Source organism: Corvus moneduloides, chromosome 3 (assembly GCF_009650955.1).
Source record: "Corvus moneduloides isolate bCorMon1 chromosome 3, bCorMon1.pri, whole genome shotgun sequence".
NCBI lineage: Eukaryota > Metazoa > Chordata > Aves > Passeriformes > Corvidae > Corvus > Corvus moneduloides.
The window spans coordinates 2,787,895-2,809,633 of NC_045478.1; the positions used below are offsets into that span (position 1 = coordinate 2,787,895).

At 52.2% G+C, this 21,739-nt stretch overlaps 1 protein-coding gene across 1 annotated transcript; it reads right to left on the bottom strand.

Annotated features, from left to right (window-relative positions):
- Positions 1 to 14,295: 14,295 nt before the first annotated feature.
- On the bottom strand, positions 14,296 to 18,783 carry SOX7 (SRY-box transcription factor 7). Its single transcript, XM_032104488.1, has 2 exons — positions 18,511 to 18,783; positions 14,296 to 16,565 (listed from the first exon to the last, which is right to left on the bottom strand). Exons 1-2 carry the CDS (start codon positions 18,734 to 18,736, stop codon positions 15,661 to 15,663), a joined length of 1,131 nt encoding a protein of 376 aa, XP_031960379.1. The 5' UTR covers positions 18,737 to 18,783; the 3' UTR covers positions 14,296 to 15,660.
- Between the last annotated feature and the right edge of the window lie 2,956 nt (positions 18,784 to 21,739).

The following is a 21,739-nucleotide window of genomic DNA, read 5'->3' on the forward strand; positions in this document are numbered from 1 at the left end:
AAGGCTGAGCTTGACAGGATGGACATGTCCAAACCATATCAGGTGGATGAAGTCCCAGAGAATGGAAAGGTACTGTTTGATTTATAGATATTGCAATAAAGGTCTTTTATGTTGCCTCTGTTGGTTGTGGCTTTGTTGAATAAGAATATCTTAGGCACAGGCAGGTAAGAGTATCCTAAGGGCTTCCCCCTGCAAGAGCCTCAGTTTCCTTGTGTTAATGGCTTCAGACTGAACCCACTCAGTCCTTCAGTGCTTTGAAGTATCTGCATTGTTAGGGCCATTTAAAACCATCATCAGTTGAATTCTTTCTCTCCTGCACTCACTGCCAAGAAATAATTCCGAGTTAACACTTCCCTTGTTTGCCTATGAGATAACAGAGCAGCTTCACAGCATGGGGTGTGCCCCCTGTGCCCCAGCACAGCTCTCTGTGGTGATGGGGACATCACCCTTGACTGTGGAGCCTGGTGGGAGCTTCCTTAGAGCTTCCCTCACCTCCAGAGTTGGGCAGGACAACTGCAGCTGGAGGCTTGTCCAGGCTCCCCACAGAATCACGGAGCAGCGAGGATCAGAAGGAACCTCAGGAGGTCTCTGATCCAAAACCCAATTCAAAGTTAGATGTAAATTCAAAGTTCTATTGCTTGGGGTCATACTCAGCAATATTTTATCTCCAAGGATGGAGACCCCCTCAGCATCTCTGGGTCATGCCTCCCATTTTTTATTCTCTTCATGATGGATTTCCTCCACCTTCAATCCCTTAATGTCTAACTGGGATATCTGCTCTTGCTATTAAAGTCAATTGTCTCTTTTCCTTTCACTCTGAACATCCAAGAAAAATCTGTCTTTACATTCTCTATACCTTCCCACCAGATAGTTGAAGGCAGCAGTGAGATCCCTCCTTGACATCCCTGGTTATGGCTGAACAAACCCAGATCCCTCAACCTCTGCTTCCAAATCCTGCTCTTTATCTCCCTAAACACATCAGTATAAATATATACATAGATACATAGATATATATATATATACACATATATGTACCCTGACCTTCTGTCTGACTCTCCCCAGTTTGTCAATCCCCTCCTTGTGGACAAGCCCAAAACTGGGAAGTCTCACACCAGGCACGGTATCCTGGATGTGTCCTACATGTACCAAAGTCTCCCATAGAAAGGAGAAAAGTCCTCTATGACGTTCTGATGTTGTTCTGTTACACCCTATTGCACTCCAGAAGGTGTAAAAAGGATTCTCCTCCTCTGGGACTCTTTCACATCCATCCTCTTGGCATTTTGAATTTTTTTCTCATTTGAATTGATGCAGGTAAGGCAGAAATCAGATCCAAGCTAAGAGAAAGGTGAGGATGATCCCTTTTCCCTTTGTGCCTCCATGGAGAATGAAAAGGCAGCAAGTGATGAGAGGAGCCAGTGAAGCTCCATCAATCAATTCAAAAGATCTCCACAAAACAGTTGGGTGAGAAAACATCTCCTGTACTGAGTGGAGAGAAAAGAGGGAATGGTGCTACAGCACCATAGAATTCTGCACAATATCCAGTTTTCTTCCCACCTCCCCCACCTTTGGGAGGTGGTCCATGTCCATGGCATGGCTAAAGAGAGATAACAGAGGGTTGTGCTGATGCTGGATTAAACCTTTGCCCACTGGGGCTTTTAGGGCACCTCTGAAATAAAATTAAGATGCCACTAATTTATAACTCGACACAGAGTTGGTTCCTGCCCCTAAAAAGTGCTGGGACCCTCTAAGCCCTAAGGATCATGCTGGAGGTGCAGAGCAGAGCTGAAGGGAATGCAGCAGCCTCTCCTGGATCAGACCCTGCTCAGGGAAGCCATATGAGATATTTTGATGCTTACAAAGCTGTTTAATCATAAGATAACACAGGCAGCCTGTTCACACAAATTAGGGTGGGTCCTGTTTGCATAATGTTGATTCCAGAGACAAATTAATCTCACAGACAACTTGTTGCTGCTGCAGATTTTATCCATTCAGCACATTCGATAGGGGATCAGCTCTCAGGCTGAGGAAATTGTCACAGGGTAAATTTTGAGAGGGAGGAAAGAGGAAAAGGGAAAACCAGCTGGAATTCACTGTGGTAATTGCTCCTGGATTGCTGGGTTTAGGTGGAATTTATCCCAGGCTTTATAACTTGAAGGGGATCTTTGCTTCTTGCTCATGTTCCTAATCAGAGGATGCTTAACAATAATTAATCCCTTATTTATTTTGCAAATAATACAAATTCAGTCATGGATCAAACATCCCACACCCGACCCTCCTCTATGTGCTTTTTGCCTCACTGATCTCCCAATCCTTACAGAAAAGTGTCCATTCAGTACTTTCCCAGCACTTCACAGGATCAGGGCACCAATTTTCAAGCATTCCCTTTGAAATAAAAATCTATTCAGGACATCCACTGCTCCTTCACAAATTAATTAAATTTTAATTAAACGTCACTAAGAAATTACATCTCCCGTTGCAGCCAGCTGGGTCAGGAAGGGCCATGGGGCATTCTGACAGAGCTGCAGCTTTTCTCAGCTTTCCAAGGGGAGGGATCTGTGCTGATTCATTCATAATCAGCGCACTGAATAATGCATGAGATGCTAACGACAGTCCGAAGTCCTGCAGAGGAGCCAGGATGTACTTCCATGACTCCTTTCTTTTTGAGACGAGGTGGGGAGATGGCAATTAAAAAAAAAATCATTTCAGTTTAATAAACCAGGATGGAAAGCACAGCCTTGAGGACTTTGTGAGTTCCTGATTAATTTCTGGATGTGCAATTTTTTGGGGGAATATTTCAGAAACTGCCTTCTGGGCTCTCGCTCTGGTACTGCACTTCCTCTCCTGTAGGAAAAGTATTAATACCTGAAAATAAATCCTGAGGCAGCTCTTGCTCTCACATATTCCCCACAAGCACAGGGACCAGTGAAGGGGGCAATGGGGGACGTGGGGTCCTGGGAGTGAGAAAGGGTCTGGAGGGGTGAGGAGCGTTGAAAATTAGGAGTTGGAGGGCTCATTTTCTCAGATATTCCCTCTGCAAGCCTAGAAATTGTCCCTGGTTAGAAGGGTTTTTAACAGAAATCCTGAGGTTAATAGCTGTAACCACAGTGCATGGCTTTGATTGCATGGGAATTCTAAGCCACCCTAAATTATTTCATACTTAGAGAGCACAAAGGCTCTTCCTGCTTTGCTCCACTGAGGGAAATCTCCAGTGGGAGGCTGGAGGAGCAAAGTCAGCTGGAGCACAAGAATCCCCAAGCTTCCAGCAGCCAACGTTTAGATGAAATTGAATGAAAAAGCAAATGACCGAGTGGTAGAAATAGAACATTTCTGGTTCATTCCCTGATCTGGATTGTCTTTCTGCAAAGAAAAGGCGGGATGATCAGTCTCTGGGATGAAGCTCATTAAACTGTGTCCAGCTCCGGGATCCTCAGCACAGGAAAGATGTGGACCTGTTGGAGTGAATGCAGAGGAGGCCACAGAGATGTTCCAAGGGCTGGAGCCCCTCTGCTCTGGAGCCAGGCTGGGAGAGCTGGGGGTGTTCACCTGGAGAAGAGAAGGATCCAGGGAGACCTCAGAGCCCCTTCCAGCGCCTAAAGGGGCTCCAGGAGAGCTGGAGAGGGACTTGGGACAAGGCATGGAGGGACAGGACACAGGGAATGGCTTCCCAGTGCCAGAGGGCAGGGATGGATGGGATATTGGGAAGGCAGGAGGTTGAGATTGGATATTAGGAAAAGTGTGTTCCCTGAGAGGGTTGTCAAGCCCTGGCACAGGCTGCCAGGCTCTTCATGTATTGTTGGGATTCACTTAACTGCAGGAAACACCCTGGAGCTGGGCAAATCCAAACTCTTGCTTCCCTTGACACCTTCTGGAGAATGAAACTGAAGAACAGAGTAAGAATGAAGGTTGCCTTATTTTAACATAGCTGTAAAAATGCCCTGACCATGTCTGGAGGTTCTCAGCCCTCCTCTTGGACTAGAGGCAAATTAGCTGAGTTCTGGATTTTTTGGTTATTCTTCTTCCAGCAAACCGGGAAGTCCCAAGGCACCAGTGCTGGAGCACTGTTGTCCCCTCTGAAAGAGAGCAAAAGCATTGGAATGTTGTTTTTTTGTTTACAATCCAGCACCCATCCAGGGGATTCCTGGGCAGATTTTGGGAGTTTGCACTGCCTAGAGCGATTCCCAGTGGGCAACGTAGGTATACTATCCAAAAATCTTTAATATTGTGATTATTTAGGCAGGGAATAGTAATAGTAAAATCATAGAATCATAAAAGGGTTTGGGTTGAAAGAAACCATGAAGACCATGGGCAGGGACACCTTCCCCTAGAATATTTAGACAGCTAATAGAGCTAAAATTCTGAGTTCCTTAATTTAGAGGGGATGAAGAGCACCCTACATTTTATTCTGTGCTCACAGAATCCATAGAATCCTTAAGGCTGGAAAAGACCTCTATGATCGTGATCCTCAGACAGATGCTGGGGTTTATCCTGCCATTTTCACGACAAGGAAATCCACCAATGCTGTGCACAAATCAGAAGCAGGGGGTGGATCTCTGGCCTTCAGTTCCCCAGAAATAATACTGCTCCTTGTCTGCTGGGAGATGCGTTCAAAGCTGCAGGATTTGGGGACTTCAACCCTGCAAGTTTTTTCCTGTATAATTGCACAAAGCATGTGCAGTTTTCACTCATGAACTCCACTTTTACTCATGGACCTATAATTGCAAAAGGTTGGAGAGTGGTAGCCAGGCACTTTGCACAACAATAACCTGTTCCTCTTCATCCCACAGGATCCCTGAAAGATTTTTCATGCCTAGGCAGGATGAGGCGTACCCAGTCAATTGCTGGTCTCACCCCCTAACCCCATTCCTGGGACATGACTCATTTTTGGACATCCAGCCTGAAGCAAGTCCAGGAATGAGCCTCCAAGTGAAATCAGTGGGCTTCAGGCTCCTCCATCCTCCTGTAATTAAGCTGTCTCAGATATTCCCCACCAAAAAGGCATTGAGGGAATGCTGGGCTTAATCACCACATCAGTTTATCCACACTTCCCCAGTGGGCTGGGCTGGGCTTTTGCCAGGTTTTGCCATGCATCTTCCTTCCCAGACAAATGTTTCCATGCTAACAGCCTCATCTCCCAAGGCTCAGCCTATTCCTGCAGACCTCTCCCCCTAAAGACACTGAGCTCTCTCCAGCTCGTTCGTGTCACCTTGGAGGAAAGCAACAACAGCGTGTGTTCACTTTAGGATCTTGTAGGGAATAATGGATGTTCCCAGGTCCCTTAAGAGAGGAATTATCATCCCAGTACTGCTGACAGGTTAGACAGAGCTCACTGGGGTTAAGGGACCTGGCAAAGGGGGTGGAATGATTCAGTGGCAGAAGCAAAATCATGTAGATGCAGAGCTCTGGTTCCATTCCTAATTATTCTCTTCCATTAACATAATGCAGACCGCAGAGTTAGGAAACATATCCCTGTTTCCCTTCAGCCTCCAAACATATTTTTTAGGAATATTCCTGAATTCTATAAATGTCTTTATCCAATTTGACTGAAGGGACAGGCAAAATCAGCAAGAAACAACTGGACAATCCCAATTGTTCTCCCAGTTTAGGTTCTTATCATTCTCTCCTCAACAAAAACAAAATGTGCCTTTCTGAAAAAAACTTTCTCTTTTTTTAGAGGGAAAATTGTCTTCTCTACTTTGATTTTACCTTTGTTTAATTGAGAAAAATAATCTATCAATTTTATTGAAAAATCTGTTATTTTTACTCACAGTTATTCACCTGAATATAGCTAATATTGAAAAAGAAAGGATTCAATTTACAGAATCACAGAATCACTGGGTTGAAAGGGATCTTCAAAGATCACCTACTCTGACCTAAATAGGTCTTCAAACTGGTAGAATCTAGTGATGAGGAAGAAGCTTAACCTGACCAAGAAACTGTTATGTACAGCTACTGGAAAGGAGTAAGTACAGAACATGAAAAAAAACCTGAAAGAATTTTCTAGTTTCTATGGATGTTTTGGGGGAGTTTGGATATTGTTGTGAAAAACATTAAAAAAATATACATCTTGTCATATAAGAAATCAAACAATCTCACTCTGACTGGTCACTCATCACTTTTATTTTTCTTTTCAACGAGAAAGACTTGAAAAGTTGCATAAAATGCACTTTCATTTTACGTGTGCTTAAGGGAAACAAAGCTAAACTCCGAGTTTTCTTTAAGTTACTGGATATTTTTTCCTTAGAAGGATGTTTTCTGCAAGGAAATCATCAATGGAAAATGTTTGACCAGCTGTACCCTTATCTGCAGATCTGGAAGCACAGGCAATACATGGAAATCCCCACCTCACTCGAAGTTTCAAGGGGGTGACTGGTTTTTGTGCTCGTGCCTCTTTCGATGTGAATAAGTGCTCCAGTATTCGCTTTGTTTGCTATCCATCCACTCCAGTCCAAGCAAAAACACAGGGAAATATCACCTTGTGCAGGAACCCGGTGCAGGGACCTGTGGAGTCCGTGCTGGGTTGGTTTTGTGCAGTCCTCCGAACAAGGCCTTGGTTTTGGCTCCTTCTGGAGTCTTCAGGGAATTTGAATCTGACTTGCAGCTTGCAGGAAATAACAGAGACAACCTGGATATGTCTCGATATGGACTGGACGTCGCTCATTTGCACTCCTGGCTTGGGTTTGAGTCTGCTGGAGTGAGACCAAATGATCCCAGCCATGGGTCAGGAGCCAGCGCAGCCCAAGGACCGTTCCTGGTGGTTGTTCAGATGCAGCTGCCTTGCTCTGGAGAGAGTGAGCTTGACTGTAAGGACTGGACCAGGCCAAATGGTCATCAAGGCAGAGGATGGGCACAGGTTCATGTGAGAAGCTGTGGCTGCTCCATCCCTGGAAGCGTCCAAGGCCGGGTTGGATGGGGCTTGGAGCAACCTGGTGCAGTGGAAGGTGTCCCTGCCCATGGCAGGGTGTTGGAATGGGGTGATCCCTAAGGTCCCTTCCAACCCTAACCCCTCTGATTCTAAGACTTGTCATTGATGGATCTAGTTTTGTTTGCCATCCATTCCAAGTTTGGAATTCCTTTGTCCCTCTGGTTTTTTGCTGAGTTCTGATTGTGGAAACCGATCTGAGGACAACTTCTAATTCCTGACCTCTCTATCTCCTGTCCATTCCTACAAAGGGACTGTAGTGCAAAATCTCCCTGGTCTTCCAGGGGAACAGCAGAGAGAATTAAAATTGTTCAGCCTGGAGAAGAGGAGGCTCTGGAGAATCTTCTTCCAGGAGAGCAGCACTCAGCAGGAGTGGCAGGAGCAGAAAATCTGTTCAGTTTGGCTCTTCTTCCTACAGTCTGGACTGCATTTCCACCTCTGGCTTTATTTCATACCCCAGCCATGAAGTGTTGGTACCACTTTGGGAAAAAAAAGACACCCCAAAAGCCCAGACACACACACACACACATACACACACACACAGAGACCTGCTTGGGCTTGCATGGCAGGTTCTCTGCCCGGGAGCAAATCACTTGGGAAATTTAATTAAAGTTTAATGAGGCACTTTGATTGCTGGGCTGTATGCCTGCTGGAATTAATGTACAATGAAGGGGCGTCTCGTCACGCTGCTGGCAAGAGCTGGCAATAGCTGGCAAGTTCACGTAGAGCAGAGCATGTCATCCTAAATCACCTTTTGAACCCGGGAAGGCAGCAGGGAAGAGCAACCAGGAAGCTCTGATGGATCATGTAGTGCAGCAGGTCCTTTACATGGGAGTCCCATACCTTGGAGAAATTCCCTCAGAGTGGCTTTTGGGACTTTTCAGGAGGCTGGGGGATGGAAGGCAGGCAGGGTGGGGTGGGGGATATGAGTTGAGGGTTTCCTTCTCTTCTTTCCCTGGAGCAGGCAGGAGCCTGGCTTAGAGGGAGCTCTGTCATGGGAGATCCTGGGAGGGCTGGGACCTCCATGGATCCTCTATGGGACCATGGTGCAGAGATACCCAACCCGTTCATTGCTAGTGGAGATGTGGGTTCTGTTCCAAGTGAAGGGCCTCCAGACCACCAGGGAAAGGCCTTTTGGAATGCCATGCTGGTTTGGAGAGGGATAGTCAACCTCAGGAGTGTCCCACCTCCTTCTGCCTCAAAGGCCTCCATCTCGGAAACGATCTGTCACAGATCCCATATGGGATGTCTAGAGGTCCCTTAGAACCTCAGCATTTCTGTGAGAATCACAGAATCATGGAATATCCTGATTTGGAAGGGACACAAAAGGATCATGAGTCCTGCACAGACACCCCAACAATCCCACCCTGTGCATCCCTGAGAGCGTTGTCCAAATGCTCCTGGAGCTCTGGCAGCCCTGGGGCTGTGCCCATTCCCTGGGGAGCTGCTCCAGTGCCCCAGCACCCTCTGGGGGAAGAACCTTATCCCAATATCCACCCTAAAAGGACACATGGGACATGCACTCTGCCGAGAGTTCCACCAGACTGTGCTGAGAGCTGTGGAATAGGAGACCAAGGGATGCCGCTTTCTCCAAGCCATATGTCCCATGTCCTCTGTGTGCACACACACACACACACACACACGTATAAAATCATAAAATCATGGAATCTGAGATTGGTTTGGGTTGGAAGAGACCTTAAAACTCATCTCATTGCACCCCCTGCCATGGGCAGGGACACCTTCCACTAAATCAGGTTTTTTCCTTCTATTTAATCTAAATCTACCCTCTTTTAGTTTAAAACAATTACACTTTATCTTATCATGGCAGGCCTTGCTAAAAAGTTTGAACCCATTTTTCTTATCTATATATAAGGATCCCTTATACATACATATATGTGTATGTCATATTTCCTGTATGTGTATATTTATATTTATATTTATATTTTATTTTTATTCTTTATTTTTATTTTTATTTTTATTTTTATTTTTATTTTTATATGTATATTTGGTATCTCCAGTAAATGAGAGGGATAGAGTTGGGAGTACCCATCTCATATATATATATATATATAAAATAAATGTGTATGTGTGTATATTTTTTATCTCCAGTAAATATGAGGGGGAGAGTTGGGAACATATCTGAGTGGTGACAATCACAACCATGTGATGCTCAAGACAACAAGTTTGCCCTCAAAGGAGGAAATCCAACAGCTGGTCCCAGGTCAGGGGTGCTGAGGAGCCTCTTTTAAACCTCAGGTTTTTGGCATCCTCCCTGAATTTTGGCTGAGGCCCAAACGGGCAGCGTGGAGACTCTTCCCTCACCAGGGAAGCAAATCCAGCCTTTCCCACTCCAACTTCATGAAAAAAGCCCACAAGCCGTGTTTTGTTTATCAAAACAAATAACACGGGGTGGTGGTGGTGGACAAGGATTTTTGGTGCCCCAGCTGGTCAGGGGTCGGTGGGGCTTGGCATCCCTTGATACCTGATCCCGCTCCCTGGGATGCCGGGAGGGAGCAGCAGGATCGTGACTCAGCCCCGCATGAGCCGGTTTCCTTCCTGCACCGCCAAGCCTGGGCTTCTGATGTTTTGTTTGCCGTGGAGCTCTGGGGGCCAAGTGGGAGCTCCTGGAAATCAAAGGGAAAGAACAACATCTTGGGCTGGCCGAGGCCGGGTGCGGTGTCCTGGCTGGATGGGACACGGGGGAATTCCGGGTGCTGAGGGAAGAGGGCTGGGAGACACTGGAGGAGGGCACAGGTCAGGGCTCCAGCACAAAGCTTCTTATCCCAAAAATTCTCCCTGAATGCAGCAGCGCTCCCTGGATGCTCTTCAGCTGTCAGAGGGAACCCTCATGAGCTCCTTGAGCTTGGCAGAGGAGGAAGAACAGGGCTTTTCCCTCTCTCATTTCTTCTCAGGTCGTCCTCCAGTCCTCCCTCTGGGTGAGGAATGGGACCTCCAGCAGCCTCTTTTGGATTGAAATGGGAGTGAGAGGCAGCTCAGCTCTCGTTAACCACCCTGGACAGGAGATCGCCAGATTTTGTCTGTTTTCAGATTTCTTCTTATTGATGCTGAAGACAAAACTCTCCATCAAAAGCTGTTCAATGTCTGGACACATCCAAACCAGGTGACCACATCCAAACCTTCTCCAGGAATGTCCTCACTGCCCCTGTCCTGGGGCAGGGGCAGGACTTGTGGCCTGGGCACAGCTGTGCTGGGATCTGGGGTAATTTCAGTGGGAATGGCAACGCTTGAGGGCTGGGGGTCTTCTCTGTCCTAATTTCTTCACCAGTCTAAGTCTAGTGCAGGTCTCTCCATGTTCCTTCCATCATCCAGAGGTGGCCCTGGACATGTACCAGCCCTCAGGCAGTGCACAGGTTCTGGCTTGAGCCTTGGGGATGTTCCCAGAAGAGTGTTAGGAGAGCACAGCTACATTCCAAAAGGAGACTGGCCAGCACTGGATTCTACTTATTTGTTGCAAAAAATATGGAGAAAATCCCTATTTTCCTCATTCCCTCCATACCCACTGCACAACCTCCCCCTCCTCCTCAGCCAGCCGGGCCACCAGACCCAACTCTGCCACCATCCTCCCTCTGCCAGCACCTGATTCCCTGGATGACAGAGGTGGGCAGGATAACCCTGGATCTCCAGCTGTGGGGGCTGCTGTGGTTGGCCTTGGCTCTGGCCTTGAAGGGGCTCATCTGAAGGATGAGGAGAAATGCTAACCCGGGGCTGGATCTGCTCCAGGTGGGCACCAGAGGTGACTGCTGGGTTTGGCCCTGGATTGATGCTGAGCCTGATCCCACAGTGCTGAGCCTGCACTATCCACCAGCAGGCTCTTCTCCCCAGATCCATCCTGCCTTTGCCTTGGCACATTCCCATGCAGCCCCAGCAGGCAGGGAGAGACCCCAGCCTGCCCACAGCCCTCCTCGTCCCCCATCACCCTCCTCGCCCCTGTTTTCCTATTCCCAGCATTTACCCTCCCGCACGTAGCCCTGGGGGAGCCAGAGGATTGTACACAGAGGGAGAAGTTATTTTTCCTTGCCATAAACATCCAAGCCTTTCCTCGGCCCCTTCTCTTGAAACGTGGAGGTAGGACCTGGACTCATAACATCCGGCAGGAGGGGTTGGCCTTATCTGCCAGGAAACACTCAGCTCCGGATACATCCTCCCCTGCTCCCGGCACCCCAAGCAGCTCCCACTGGCAGTGCCGGGCAGGAAACCACTCAGCAGCTTGTCTCATTCCCTCTTCTGGAGAGACGGGAGGGAGGGCCTGATCCTGCCCTCCCTGCTGTGGGGTGTAGCAGGGTTGGGACTCAGGGTGGGGTGGGGGGGAAAAAAGGGATGGAGGGGGAAGGTGAGCAAAAAGGGGGCAAAAGGAGGTTTAGGATTTGGGGGAGTTGGCCATGCTGAGGGTCTCTCTAGGCTCTGTTACTGATTTGCAGGGTGAGCTCAGTCCAGTCACCTCACTCCTGTCTCTGCCTCTACTTCCCTCACCTGGTTCTGCTTTGAAAAATCAGGGAAAAGTGCTGTCTCCCTGCTGATTTTGTAGCAGGATCCAGATCCCTCGCACGGAGCAGGGACCCCTCCTGCCAAAGGCAGCACAAGCACTTGGTCCTGTTCAAACTCTCGGGAAGAGACAGATCATGTCTCAGAGCTGGTCAGAAAACGGGCGTGAGGGAAGGAAGAATTATCTGTTTTACAGACAGGGAAACTGAGGCATGGAACATCCGCGTGGCTGTTTGTCACCAGCACCCATCCCTGCCCAGTGGCACTGGGACAAGCAGAGTGAGGACAGAGAGAACTCACCACCTGCTTAAGGGATGCAAAGGAAATTGCCCAGGGCATGACACACACGGCAGCTCCCGGCCAGCCCAAATCCCAGCTATCCGGGAAGGTGACCTCATCCCTGCTCCCGATGCCCGGCAGCGTGACCTGCACAGCCATGGGGGCCAAGGACTGGCCAGGGCCACCGGACACTGGGGGCAGAGGGCTCACACCCTGGTCACCTCCTGGCAAGGAGATACCCCTGTCCTGGCCCAAGCTGGCACCCCCAAGCAGGAGCCCAAATGTGGTGTGAGGCCGTTTTATCCCTTCCTGCAGCCCTGATTTGATTTTCCTGCTGGTTCCCAGGCTGGGGACAGCAGGCCACAAGCCACAGCCACAAGACTCCTCAGCCTGCACGGAGACAGCCATGGGCTCCTGGATTTGGGATGGGGAGGGAGGAGAAACGTGCCCAGGACTGATGCAGAACGAGTCCTGCTTGGGGTGGAGACGCCCCCAACATCCATAACCACCGTGGCCAGCATTCTTCCACATGGATGTCCACCTTCCAAGCAAAACCACTCCTTCCCACCTCTGCCAGTCTTATTTTCCACCTGCTCCCTGCAGCAATGCCCTGCATCCCAAAAAAATTGCTGTGAGGCGGGGGTTGACCCATAGCATCTCATTTTCCATCCCACCAGAGAAGGGGCGGATGGTTTTGCTCCTGAATCTCATCTCGGCTGCAGTGTCCTGGAGGTGGAAGCCGGCTGCTCCCGGCACTGGGCGTGTGCCCGGATCCGGCCGTGGCTCCCAGGGAGCCGCACCTCGCCTTGGCTGAGGCTCCCAACGCCCTCGGGGGGCCCTGGCTCCCGGTTGGGGCCTGTAGCTGTTCCTGGCGTGCAGAGAGCACAGGGACAAGCTCCCACCTCTCCCCACGTGGCTCCGGGTTGAGCAAGTGGGGACAGGCTTGGCTGGCGGGGCTCTCCATTTATCCCAGCCCGACGGGCTCCTTGGGGATGGGGTGCATGGAGAAACCCCTTTTCCTGGGGAAATCAGACTCTGGGAGGTGCTGGGAGCTCTTGGAGGGGGGTTTGCTTCCACTAACCCTGCACGGGATGAAAGCAAGGAGGGAAAAGGCTCATGGGGTGGTGCAGTTGATCCCGTTGCTGCTTGGGGCATGGGAATAAGGAGAAGGACCAGTATGAGCAGCCAGTGTCCTGGAGAAAGGGTCCTATAGGGTAAGAATGTGACAGCCCAAACCAGGCTGATGGCAATACCCAGAGCTGATTTTTGGGGGGGGTGGGACCACTGAGCCTCCTCCCCAAGGCAGTTTCACTGTTCTCAGCTGCCTCTCGGGCCTGGGCCACCCCAGGGATTGCAGGGAGAGATGGAGAAAGGAAAAGCAGGACTTTTCCAGCCCCACTCCTGCTCCTGGCATGGTCCCATATGAGTCAATGATGCTGGGCAGAGAGGCCAAACAGGATCCTGGCACCTCCCTCCCTCCAGCTCCAAAATCCTCTTGGAAGAGTCACATTTGGGCTGAGCCACCCCCGTCAGGGAGCCACTACAGTACCTGGGGCTGGCAGGACACCCAAAGGTGTCCGTTCCTTTCCCCCTACAAACGAAAGGCCAAGGGTGAGTTTGGATGCCTGAGAGATGGAAGAAGGAAGAGGCAGGATGGGAGAGCTGAATCCAGGGGATAAAAGTGGGGCATGAAGGAGAACAGGACAGGGGCTTGTTGATGCCTCCCCAAATACTCACACAGCCTCCACCTTCTGGGACCATGGGCTCCGTGGATCAGAGACATCACTTATGGGAGACAGGGCATCCGGAGGGACAGGATTGGGTTGGATTGGATTGGGTTGGGTGACCTCTGGAGACCCCTCCCAGCCACCACACAGAGGTGGCATCACAAAGGGCACTAGGAAAAGTGCTCCTCCACTTTTTGAGGCCAAGCAGGAAGGGCCCAGCCTGGGAGGACACTGCTTTGGGCAGCGTTTACCCTGCCTTGGATCTCCAGAGCTCCCTTCCAGCCCTAACAACTCTGGGATTCTCTGTGCACGGCTTAACCTCAAGGACAGCAGGGACACAGCCTGATTTAATGTCTGGCAAGAGAAAGCTGTGATGTTTTTCCACGGACAACAACATGGATTAAGCTTTTCTCTTTGCTGGCCAGGCCTGAAGACCATCACAACATCACTTTCACGTGGCTCCCCAAATTTGGCCCCCACACATTTCTGAGGCCTCATTGCCTTGATCTGCACCTGAAACAAGGACCCTTTTTAAGGTCCTCACTCCGTGGAGCACCTTTAAAGGTGAATCAGCCCAAACTGGGAAAGAAAAGGGAGCCTTAAATGTGACTAAAACCCATGCTCCAGGCACTGGCACTCGCTCCATAAATTGGCAACATCATCTACGCTCACCAAGACAGCACAGGCAAAGCTCTTGACTTCACTGTGATATGGAAACAGGATTAAAAAGATCGTATCTGAGAGATGGCAAAAGCAGAATCAAGGCCAGCAGTGACCTGAACCCCGAGACACTCTATGGAAAGTGAGGGTAGGCACTCGTCATGCCCCGAGTTGGTTTGTTAGAAAGCAATCCACAATTTGCAAAGATAACCACAGATCTTTGTTTTATTTATAAAAAAATGGAAGTAGAAAAATTTGGCTGAAAATACCAACAACGACAACAACAACAAAAATATAAAAAAATAGCACTTGAACGGGAAATGTTTCTGTTTTGAAAACTGTTGTCAATAGCGACAGCAATTTAAATCATCGAATGATCATTGTATAAAAACGTATTTATTTAAATTAAATATTTTATGCAAACTCGTATCTACACTCATTCAAAATGCATAGAGCCACACAAAAGAGATTGAATGTCTAGCTTAAAAATCAGTGAACTTTTGGGTTGTTTTTTTTTTTTAAGTATTCTTTGCAATTATTATTAATACATTTTGGGGACTAAAACCAGGAAATCATAACCACGTTACTAACTAATCATTACCAAGTGCCATACAGTAAACACTAAGATTAATCATGTCATATAACTGATTTAAAATAAAGCTTCATCTTTATGGAAAGGAAGAGAACTCGAGCAATACAAAATCCGAGGGGGGCGGGGGAATAATGGAAGGAATAAATCAATGTACAGCTTTATTACAAGCAATAAAACGCCAGAGTTAGGAGAGGCATTGGGCACTGTGGCTCCAAACACAGAGCCTTCCCCTTCAAAGGATGTTTGATAAAAAAAGTGTCTGCTACATCATCACCTCTTGGCCAAAATGTTCATCCCAGGACCTGCTCCCAGGGGTGGATGCCGGCCGGATCCTGCCTTTCCCAGCCCTGATCTTGCCCCTCTCCAGAACAGGTTCAGCACCCTCGGGGCTGGCTGTCCCTCTCCTGGCTGGTGTCCCATCCCCTCCGGGGTTTCTTGAGGGATGAAGCCCCCAGTCCATGCTCCAGGGCAGGAGATGGGATGGGGGGGGAGGGGGGGGGTTAATCCCCATTGGAGCAGTCGGGCAGGTCAGGGTGGCTGCAGCAACGCCGCCACCAGAACCCAAAACCAGCTCACAGACCTTCAACAAAATCTTCCCTTCTGCCACCCCTGCCTTTCAGACCCGACATTTGCAGGGTGCTGCCGCACTCCTGACTCCAAAGCAGGGCTGGGAATGCCCCAGTATGAGGGGCAGCCTTCCTGCACTCCCAGGAGCATCCCTGCTTTGGAAGAGGGACTTGGCCAAAGGGCTTTGGCATTGGGAAGTGCCCCCCGGCCCCGGTCGGAGCAGAGCACTCCAGGCTTTGCACGGTGGTGAGCCAACAACCCAAATCCTTTACCTACAACACCGAGGAGACTCCAGGGCCCTGCGGTTCGGACTCGGTCACCCTGAGGGGCCGCGGGCGATGTCCCCAGGGAGCAACGCCTCAGAACAGTGTCGGGTCCTTCCTCGGCCGGTCCAGGCGGCCCCGGCTGGGCTCCTAAGAGACGCTGTAGTTATTGTAGTAGGTGGCCGTGGCATCGGCCAGGACGGAGATGAGGCTGTTCTCGGAGCTGTGGGAGCTGCCGGACGCCGGGACGTGCCCATTGGCCAAGGCCCCGCCGTGGTGGTCGCCGTGGCCAGGGTTGTTGAGATACTGGTCAAACTCATTGCGGTCCATCTCCCCCAGCAGCTCCGCTTGGCTCAGCTGGTCCAAGGTGTCGAAGCCGTGGTGGTCGGGCGGCGGGGAGAGCTGGCCCAGGTGGGCATGGAGGCTGGGAGGGGGCAGGGAGGGGAAGGCGGGTGTGTAGTAGCTGGGAGGAGGAGGAGGAGGAGGAAGGGGAGGGCAGCTGGAGGCCGGGGGGATCATGCAGGTGGCCGGCTGTGGCATGGGGCTGAGCGGGTGGTGGCCGCACGGGAGGGAGCCGCCCGCGTACTCCGGGGAGAAGGTGGCACCGGCGAGGTGGGAGCGGTGATGCTCCTCGGGGCAGGGTGAGGAGAAGAAGCTCTGCTCGGGGTCTATGGCGTCCAGCGGGGACATCTCCGGCGGCGTGGGCAGCCCGTAGGGGTAGGTGTCCACGCTGGTGCTGCTGCCGCCGCTGCCCGGAGCCTCCCGGTACCCCCGCACAGCCGGCAGCCCCGGGCGGGGGGGGTACTCACCCGGGCCCTCTTTGTCCCCCCCAGCCCGGCTGCAGGTCCGCTTTTCCGGCACAGAGTTCTGGTCCCGTGTCAGGCTGCCCAGCAGAAAGCCGGGGTCCACCCGCTTCCCGATGCGCTTGACCTGCTTCTTCCGCCGGGGCCGGTACTTGTAGTTGGGATAATCTTGCATGTGCTTCACCCGCAGCCGCTCGGCCTCCTCCACGTAGGGACGCTTCTGCGACAGGCTCAGCGCCTTCCAGGACTTCCCTGAAACGGAGGACACGCTCCCTTAGCACCCGCAGTCTCCCAAAGGCTCCCGATATCCCAGCTGGCACACGCGGAGGACACATCCCAAAAACCCTGCAGGAGGACGAGGTGGCAGCGGGTGGGAGAAGAAGGGGGGAATTGAGGCCACTGTGGGGTCTCTGACTCCCTTCATCCCCAGTCCCCACATAAGGCGGGCTCGGGGTTAGTAAATAAATCCAGGCAGATGAACACTCCCAGCTCCATGGGCTGGGGCAGAGAGCTGGGCTGTGGAGCAGGGACCGCCAAGGCCGTGCCTGGCTGAGCAGGGAGTCAGGACGTGGTGTCCTTTAAGGTGTCCCAGCCTGTGCCCTGCCAGGACTTGCACCAAGGCACAAGGAGACCTGGGCACTGTGACAGCTGGTCTGGATGGTGAAAGGTGTCCCTGCATGGATTAGATGGTCTTTAAGGTCCCTTCCAACCCAAACCATTCCATGATTCTGTAATTCTGTGACCTCGCTCTCCCTGTTTGAGATAAAATGTTCCCAAGACACAGGACAGAGAAGCAGCACTGGGCAGGGGGAGGGGGGGGTTATCCCACAGTGAAGCTGTCCCAGGCTGCTCCTCAGGGTAAGAGGGAGAAATGAGGATACAGATCAAAGCCTTTGATGCCTTCCCATGGCCTGAGACAGCAGAAATAACACTAATAAGCTGAGATGCTGCATGGCAAAGCAGCAAGGAGAAAACCCAAACCACCAAAGAAAACACCGCAGAACTGTCCAGGGAAACACAAACTTTGGATAAGAGGTTGGGCAGCAAAGCTGTGTTGCAATTCGGGCAGCTCTTTCTCAGCCTGTCTGGGCCAATAATTTTGGTTTGCCCTCTTGGTTTCACATCAAAATGGGGATTGGGAGAAAGGGAGAAATAGTGGATGGGGAATGGGAAACAAATGTGTGCGCGAAATGGGTTGTGATCCCCCAAAAGCAACAGCAGAAATACACACACACACCCCAGCCACGCAATACTGGGACAAAGTGGGACAGCAAGGACAGGCCAGGGAAATTTGGGGTCCCTCCCTGCACAGCGAGGCAGCACCCTCAGGGTTTGCAGCAGAGAGGTGGCAGGGTGCCTGTCCCCTGGGATGCAGGACACCATCAGGACACCCTGAAGGGTGACTGCACACCTGGAGTGTGGGACAGTTCTGGGGTGAGCACCCCGTGGGTGACGGGGTGGGTGCACGGGTACTGCTCCCGGGGTGCTGCTCCCGGGGTGTGGGACTCCATCAGGCTTTGCAGCCCTAGGGTGCTGCATCCGGGCTGGCTTTGCATCCCCAAAACGGCCAGGTAGGTGTAGGGGTGTCCTCCTGCTGCGTGCCAGACCGGGTCCCCATCTGGGCAGGGTTGGCATCCCCAGGGATGGCCGGTGGTGCTGGGGTTCCCAGTCCGGGGGAAGGATCTGGATGGGATTTGCACCCCGCGTGGGTGCATGGTGCCCAGCCCGGGACACTGGATCCGAACGGGATTTGCACCCCGGGGTTGTGCGTGGATCCCCACGCCAATGCACTGAATCCGGACGGGGTTTTCACTCCAGGGACCGCAGGTGGGTGCCTGCGGACCAAGCCCGGAGCGCTGGATCCGAGCAGGGTGTGCATCCCATGGGATGCCCGGGTGGGTGCGTGGGTGCCTCCCCCGGGGCACTGGATCCGGGCAGGATTTGCACCCCCGGGAATGTCCCGGTGGACTCAGGGGTACCGAACCCGGATAGGGTTTGCACCCGCAGGGATCTCCGGTGGGTGCCCCAGGGCACTGAATCCCGACAGGATTTACACCTGGCTGGCTGGGTGGGTGCTCGGGTGCTCACCCCGGGGCACCGGATCCGGGCAGGGTTTGCACCCCAGGGGATGCTCGGGTGAGTCCCCGACCTCCCGCCGCTCCTCGCCCCCCAAGCCCGCGCCCGCCGCGCTCCTCACCGAGCATCTTGCTGAGCTCCGCGTTGTGCAGGTCGGGGTTCTGCACCGCCAGCCGCTTCCTCTCGTCCTTCGCCCACACCATGAACGCGTTCATGGGCCGGCGGATGCGGCTCTCGGAGCCCTTCTCGCCCTGCGAGGCTCGGGGGGGTGGCCCTGGGGACAGCCCCTCGCCCGCGTCCCCCTCCAGCCGCTCCGGCCAGGGGAATGTGCTGAGCAGCGCAGCCATGGCCCCCCCGGCCCCCCCCGCCCCGCCGCGCTGCCCTCGGGGTCCCCGCGCAGTCCCAGCCTCCTGCCCGGCCTCTCCCGTATTTATGAGCTCCTTGGAAAAAGCCTCCTCCAATGACACCGAAGGGACTCGCTGCTCCTCCTTGTTTGCAAACTCCTCGGCCCCGGCCGGGATGGTGCCGCGAGAAAACTTCTCCCCACCCTCTGCCCGGCACCCCCCGGGGAAGCAGCACTCCCCAGACCCCCCTTTCTCCTTCCCACTCCCCCCTCCCCCTCTTTTATTATTATTTTTCCTTATTTTGCCCGCTGAAAGGAAGCGAGGAGAGAGCTGGAAATGTCCCTCCCCCAAACAGCCCCGCTGCCCTCCTGCATCTCAGAGACTTCAAACTTTAAAGGCTCGAGGTAACACAGAGAGAGGAGATAAAGGCACTGAAAACATGGAAAGAAAAGGAAAATGGCACCGAAAGGAAGATCCCACTGGGGCGCACAAGGCCCCTCCCCAGAATTTGGCCAGCTGCAGGAACCCTCTTTGCCAGGGGAAATCAGGGCATGGATCCCACAGGCAGGGACATCTTTCCCCCACTCCTCCTGCTTTACCCACCAGACCAGGCTGTGCTTTGCCCACCCCATGTGAGTTTTCACCCCAAATTTCCAGGTCCCCTTGTATGGGATGGAAACTGGGACGCAATGAAACAGCTGGCGGGTGCTTGTCCAGCCTGGTGGGACTCCTGAGGAAGCTTTTAGGGGAAAACAAGGCAGGGATGGGGCTGGGCACATCTCAAAGAGGTTGAAACATCCCCAGTCCGTCTCTGCTGCCCATTCCTGGACACTGGGAGACAAAGGATCTGTTCCTTGCTGCTGCATTTTATGGAGTGCTGCCCCATCCCACAAAGCCTGGATGGAATGGAAGTCCCAAAGTCATACAATGTGTTCCCCACTAACCCCAGCTGGGTGTTCACAAGGGTGGGAAAGTCATCCAAGCAGCATTTCCCTCACTAGGACAAAGGATCTCCAGGAAGGTGATGGCACCGAAAATCCCCAGCTGGCTGCCCTTTCCCAGCTCATCCCCGCAGCCTGCCCTGAGGAATGTATCTGGTGGCTGGATTCCTTTATGACTCTGACCCGCTGACATGGGGCTGCAGGGCTGCAGCGGCTCCGCTTTGACTGACCGTGGGTTTCCTCTCCGCGCTGCCAGAAAAGCAGCGGGACGGGGTGCGGGATGGGCGGGCGTTTCCTGGGGCTGGCCAGGGCTGCCCCATCTGACCCCAAGCCAGGGGGGAAAACCCCGGCGCGGATCCCAGGCCGGGGAGCTTGGGCAGGTTTCCCACGTGCCTGGGTGTTCCTATTGACTCTTGTCAGATTAGGAGTGATGGAGAGAGCTCATGTAAATGTGAGCCGGGCAGGATCCGCCTGGGCTTCCTGGTCCCTCCCTTCCCTCCGCACAGGAGCGGGATGGCTCTGGTTTCTCGTGGATTGCAGCGATTTTGGGGTCAGGAGAGCTGGAATCTGCCAACTTCGCTCGCAGCAGAAGCAGCAACTGCCCTCCCCGAGCTTTTTACCGGGACCGAACTAAAACCCTGCGGAAGCAACAACATTTTCCAAAGGAACTGATTAAATCTATTAAGCTATTTACAAGTGGGCTCCATCAGAGCTGCGTTATCTGGGAATACAACAGGAAGGCAACTTCTCTTAAATCTAAAAGGCGCAGGAGATTTCCTGGTCTCGAGACAGATTTATACACCCTTTCCACACACATACAGAGGAGCTGCCTTTTATCTGGGGTTTGGAGCCGGGCACGCTCCTGGGGACAGCTTGTTCTGTCTCAGCAGCTCCAGATCTCTCCCAAAGTCCCGTCTCACGCCTTGAAGTGCCGGGATGGAAGTGCCGGGATGGGGCAGGGAGGGAGGATGCCAAACCCTCCACCCTGCCCTGCACAGGTCTCCCGGGTGCACTTTGCAGACTGGAGCTGCTGCAGAGGTTGGCAGCGAGAAGTTGGGAAGAAAACCTGGAACATCCTTAATTTTGTTTAGTTCCCTTTAGGAGGGGTGGAAGTGCCCTGAAAAAGAGGCTACCCGGGGTTGCAAGGTTTTATTTTGAATAGGGTGGTTCTTCGGGTAGGGTGATTACAGTGCATGGCTCAGTGTTGTTTTTTAACCCTCAGGATGATGAGGACCTGGATATCATCAATATAAAAACACCTCTATCGAGGCCCCAGAGGCCAGGAATTTTTAGTAGTAACAGCAGAGTTTCCCTTCCTGGGGAAATGAATGAGATGGATGAATTCCACTGGCTCCCTTTTTCAAGACTGCCTCCACCTTGCCCTGTGTTTCCACATTCTGCAGGATGGGTGGAAAGGTTCGGGAGAGGATAAAACTCTGAGCAAGGACAGGACCTGCACCCACCTCCTGCCTCTGCTGCCAAAGCCAAGAAGCTCTTGGGGCACCTCTCTGGGTGTTCCTGATCCTCATTATTCCCTCCACATCCTGGGAGTGACATTTGACCTCCCAAAGGTATCACAGGGGTCAACTCGTGCCTTTTCAGAGAGACAATTTGGGGCTCCTGTGTGGTTACAGCACAAAGAAATCCAGCAGAATATTCCTCGTTTGGATTTCCTCCCTTCCCAGGGCCCCCCCACAGAATTTTAAGTGCAAACACTGTTATTAATAACCGTTTTCTTTCCCCTTCTCCCCCTCTCCTGCAGCACCTGGCATTCTGATGCCATTAGTAAGGAGGGTTTCATTCTGCACCCTGCCTAAAATGCTGGTCAAACCTGTCCTGTCGGAAGCTCCCATGTTACATAAAGGAGGCTGGGGCCATGTGAAAATGCCACCTCTTAATTGCCACCGGATCGGGGTAATTAGTCTGGAAAAACCTCGGGACTACCTTTTTTTTTTTGTATGTGTGTGTGTGCTCACCTTCCCCGCTCTGCTGCGAGGCTTCACCTGTATCTGGGGCACAGGAAGCAGCAGAGCTCTCCCAGGGCTTTGGGAACAGGGAAATTACG

Excerpts from the sequence above, each read along its gene's own strand:
- SOX7 (XM_032104488.1), bottom strand. The coding sequence starts at position 18,736 with ATGGCTGCGCTGCTCAGCACATTCCCCTGGCCGGAGCGGCTGGAGGGG. Across the intron at positions 16,566-18,510 it reads GGAGCTCAGCAAGATGCTCG|GGAAGTCCTGGAAGGCGCTG; the intron begins GTGAGGAGCGCG and ends CCTCCGTTTCAG.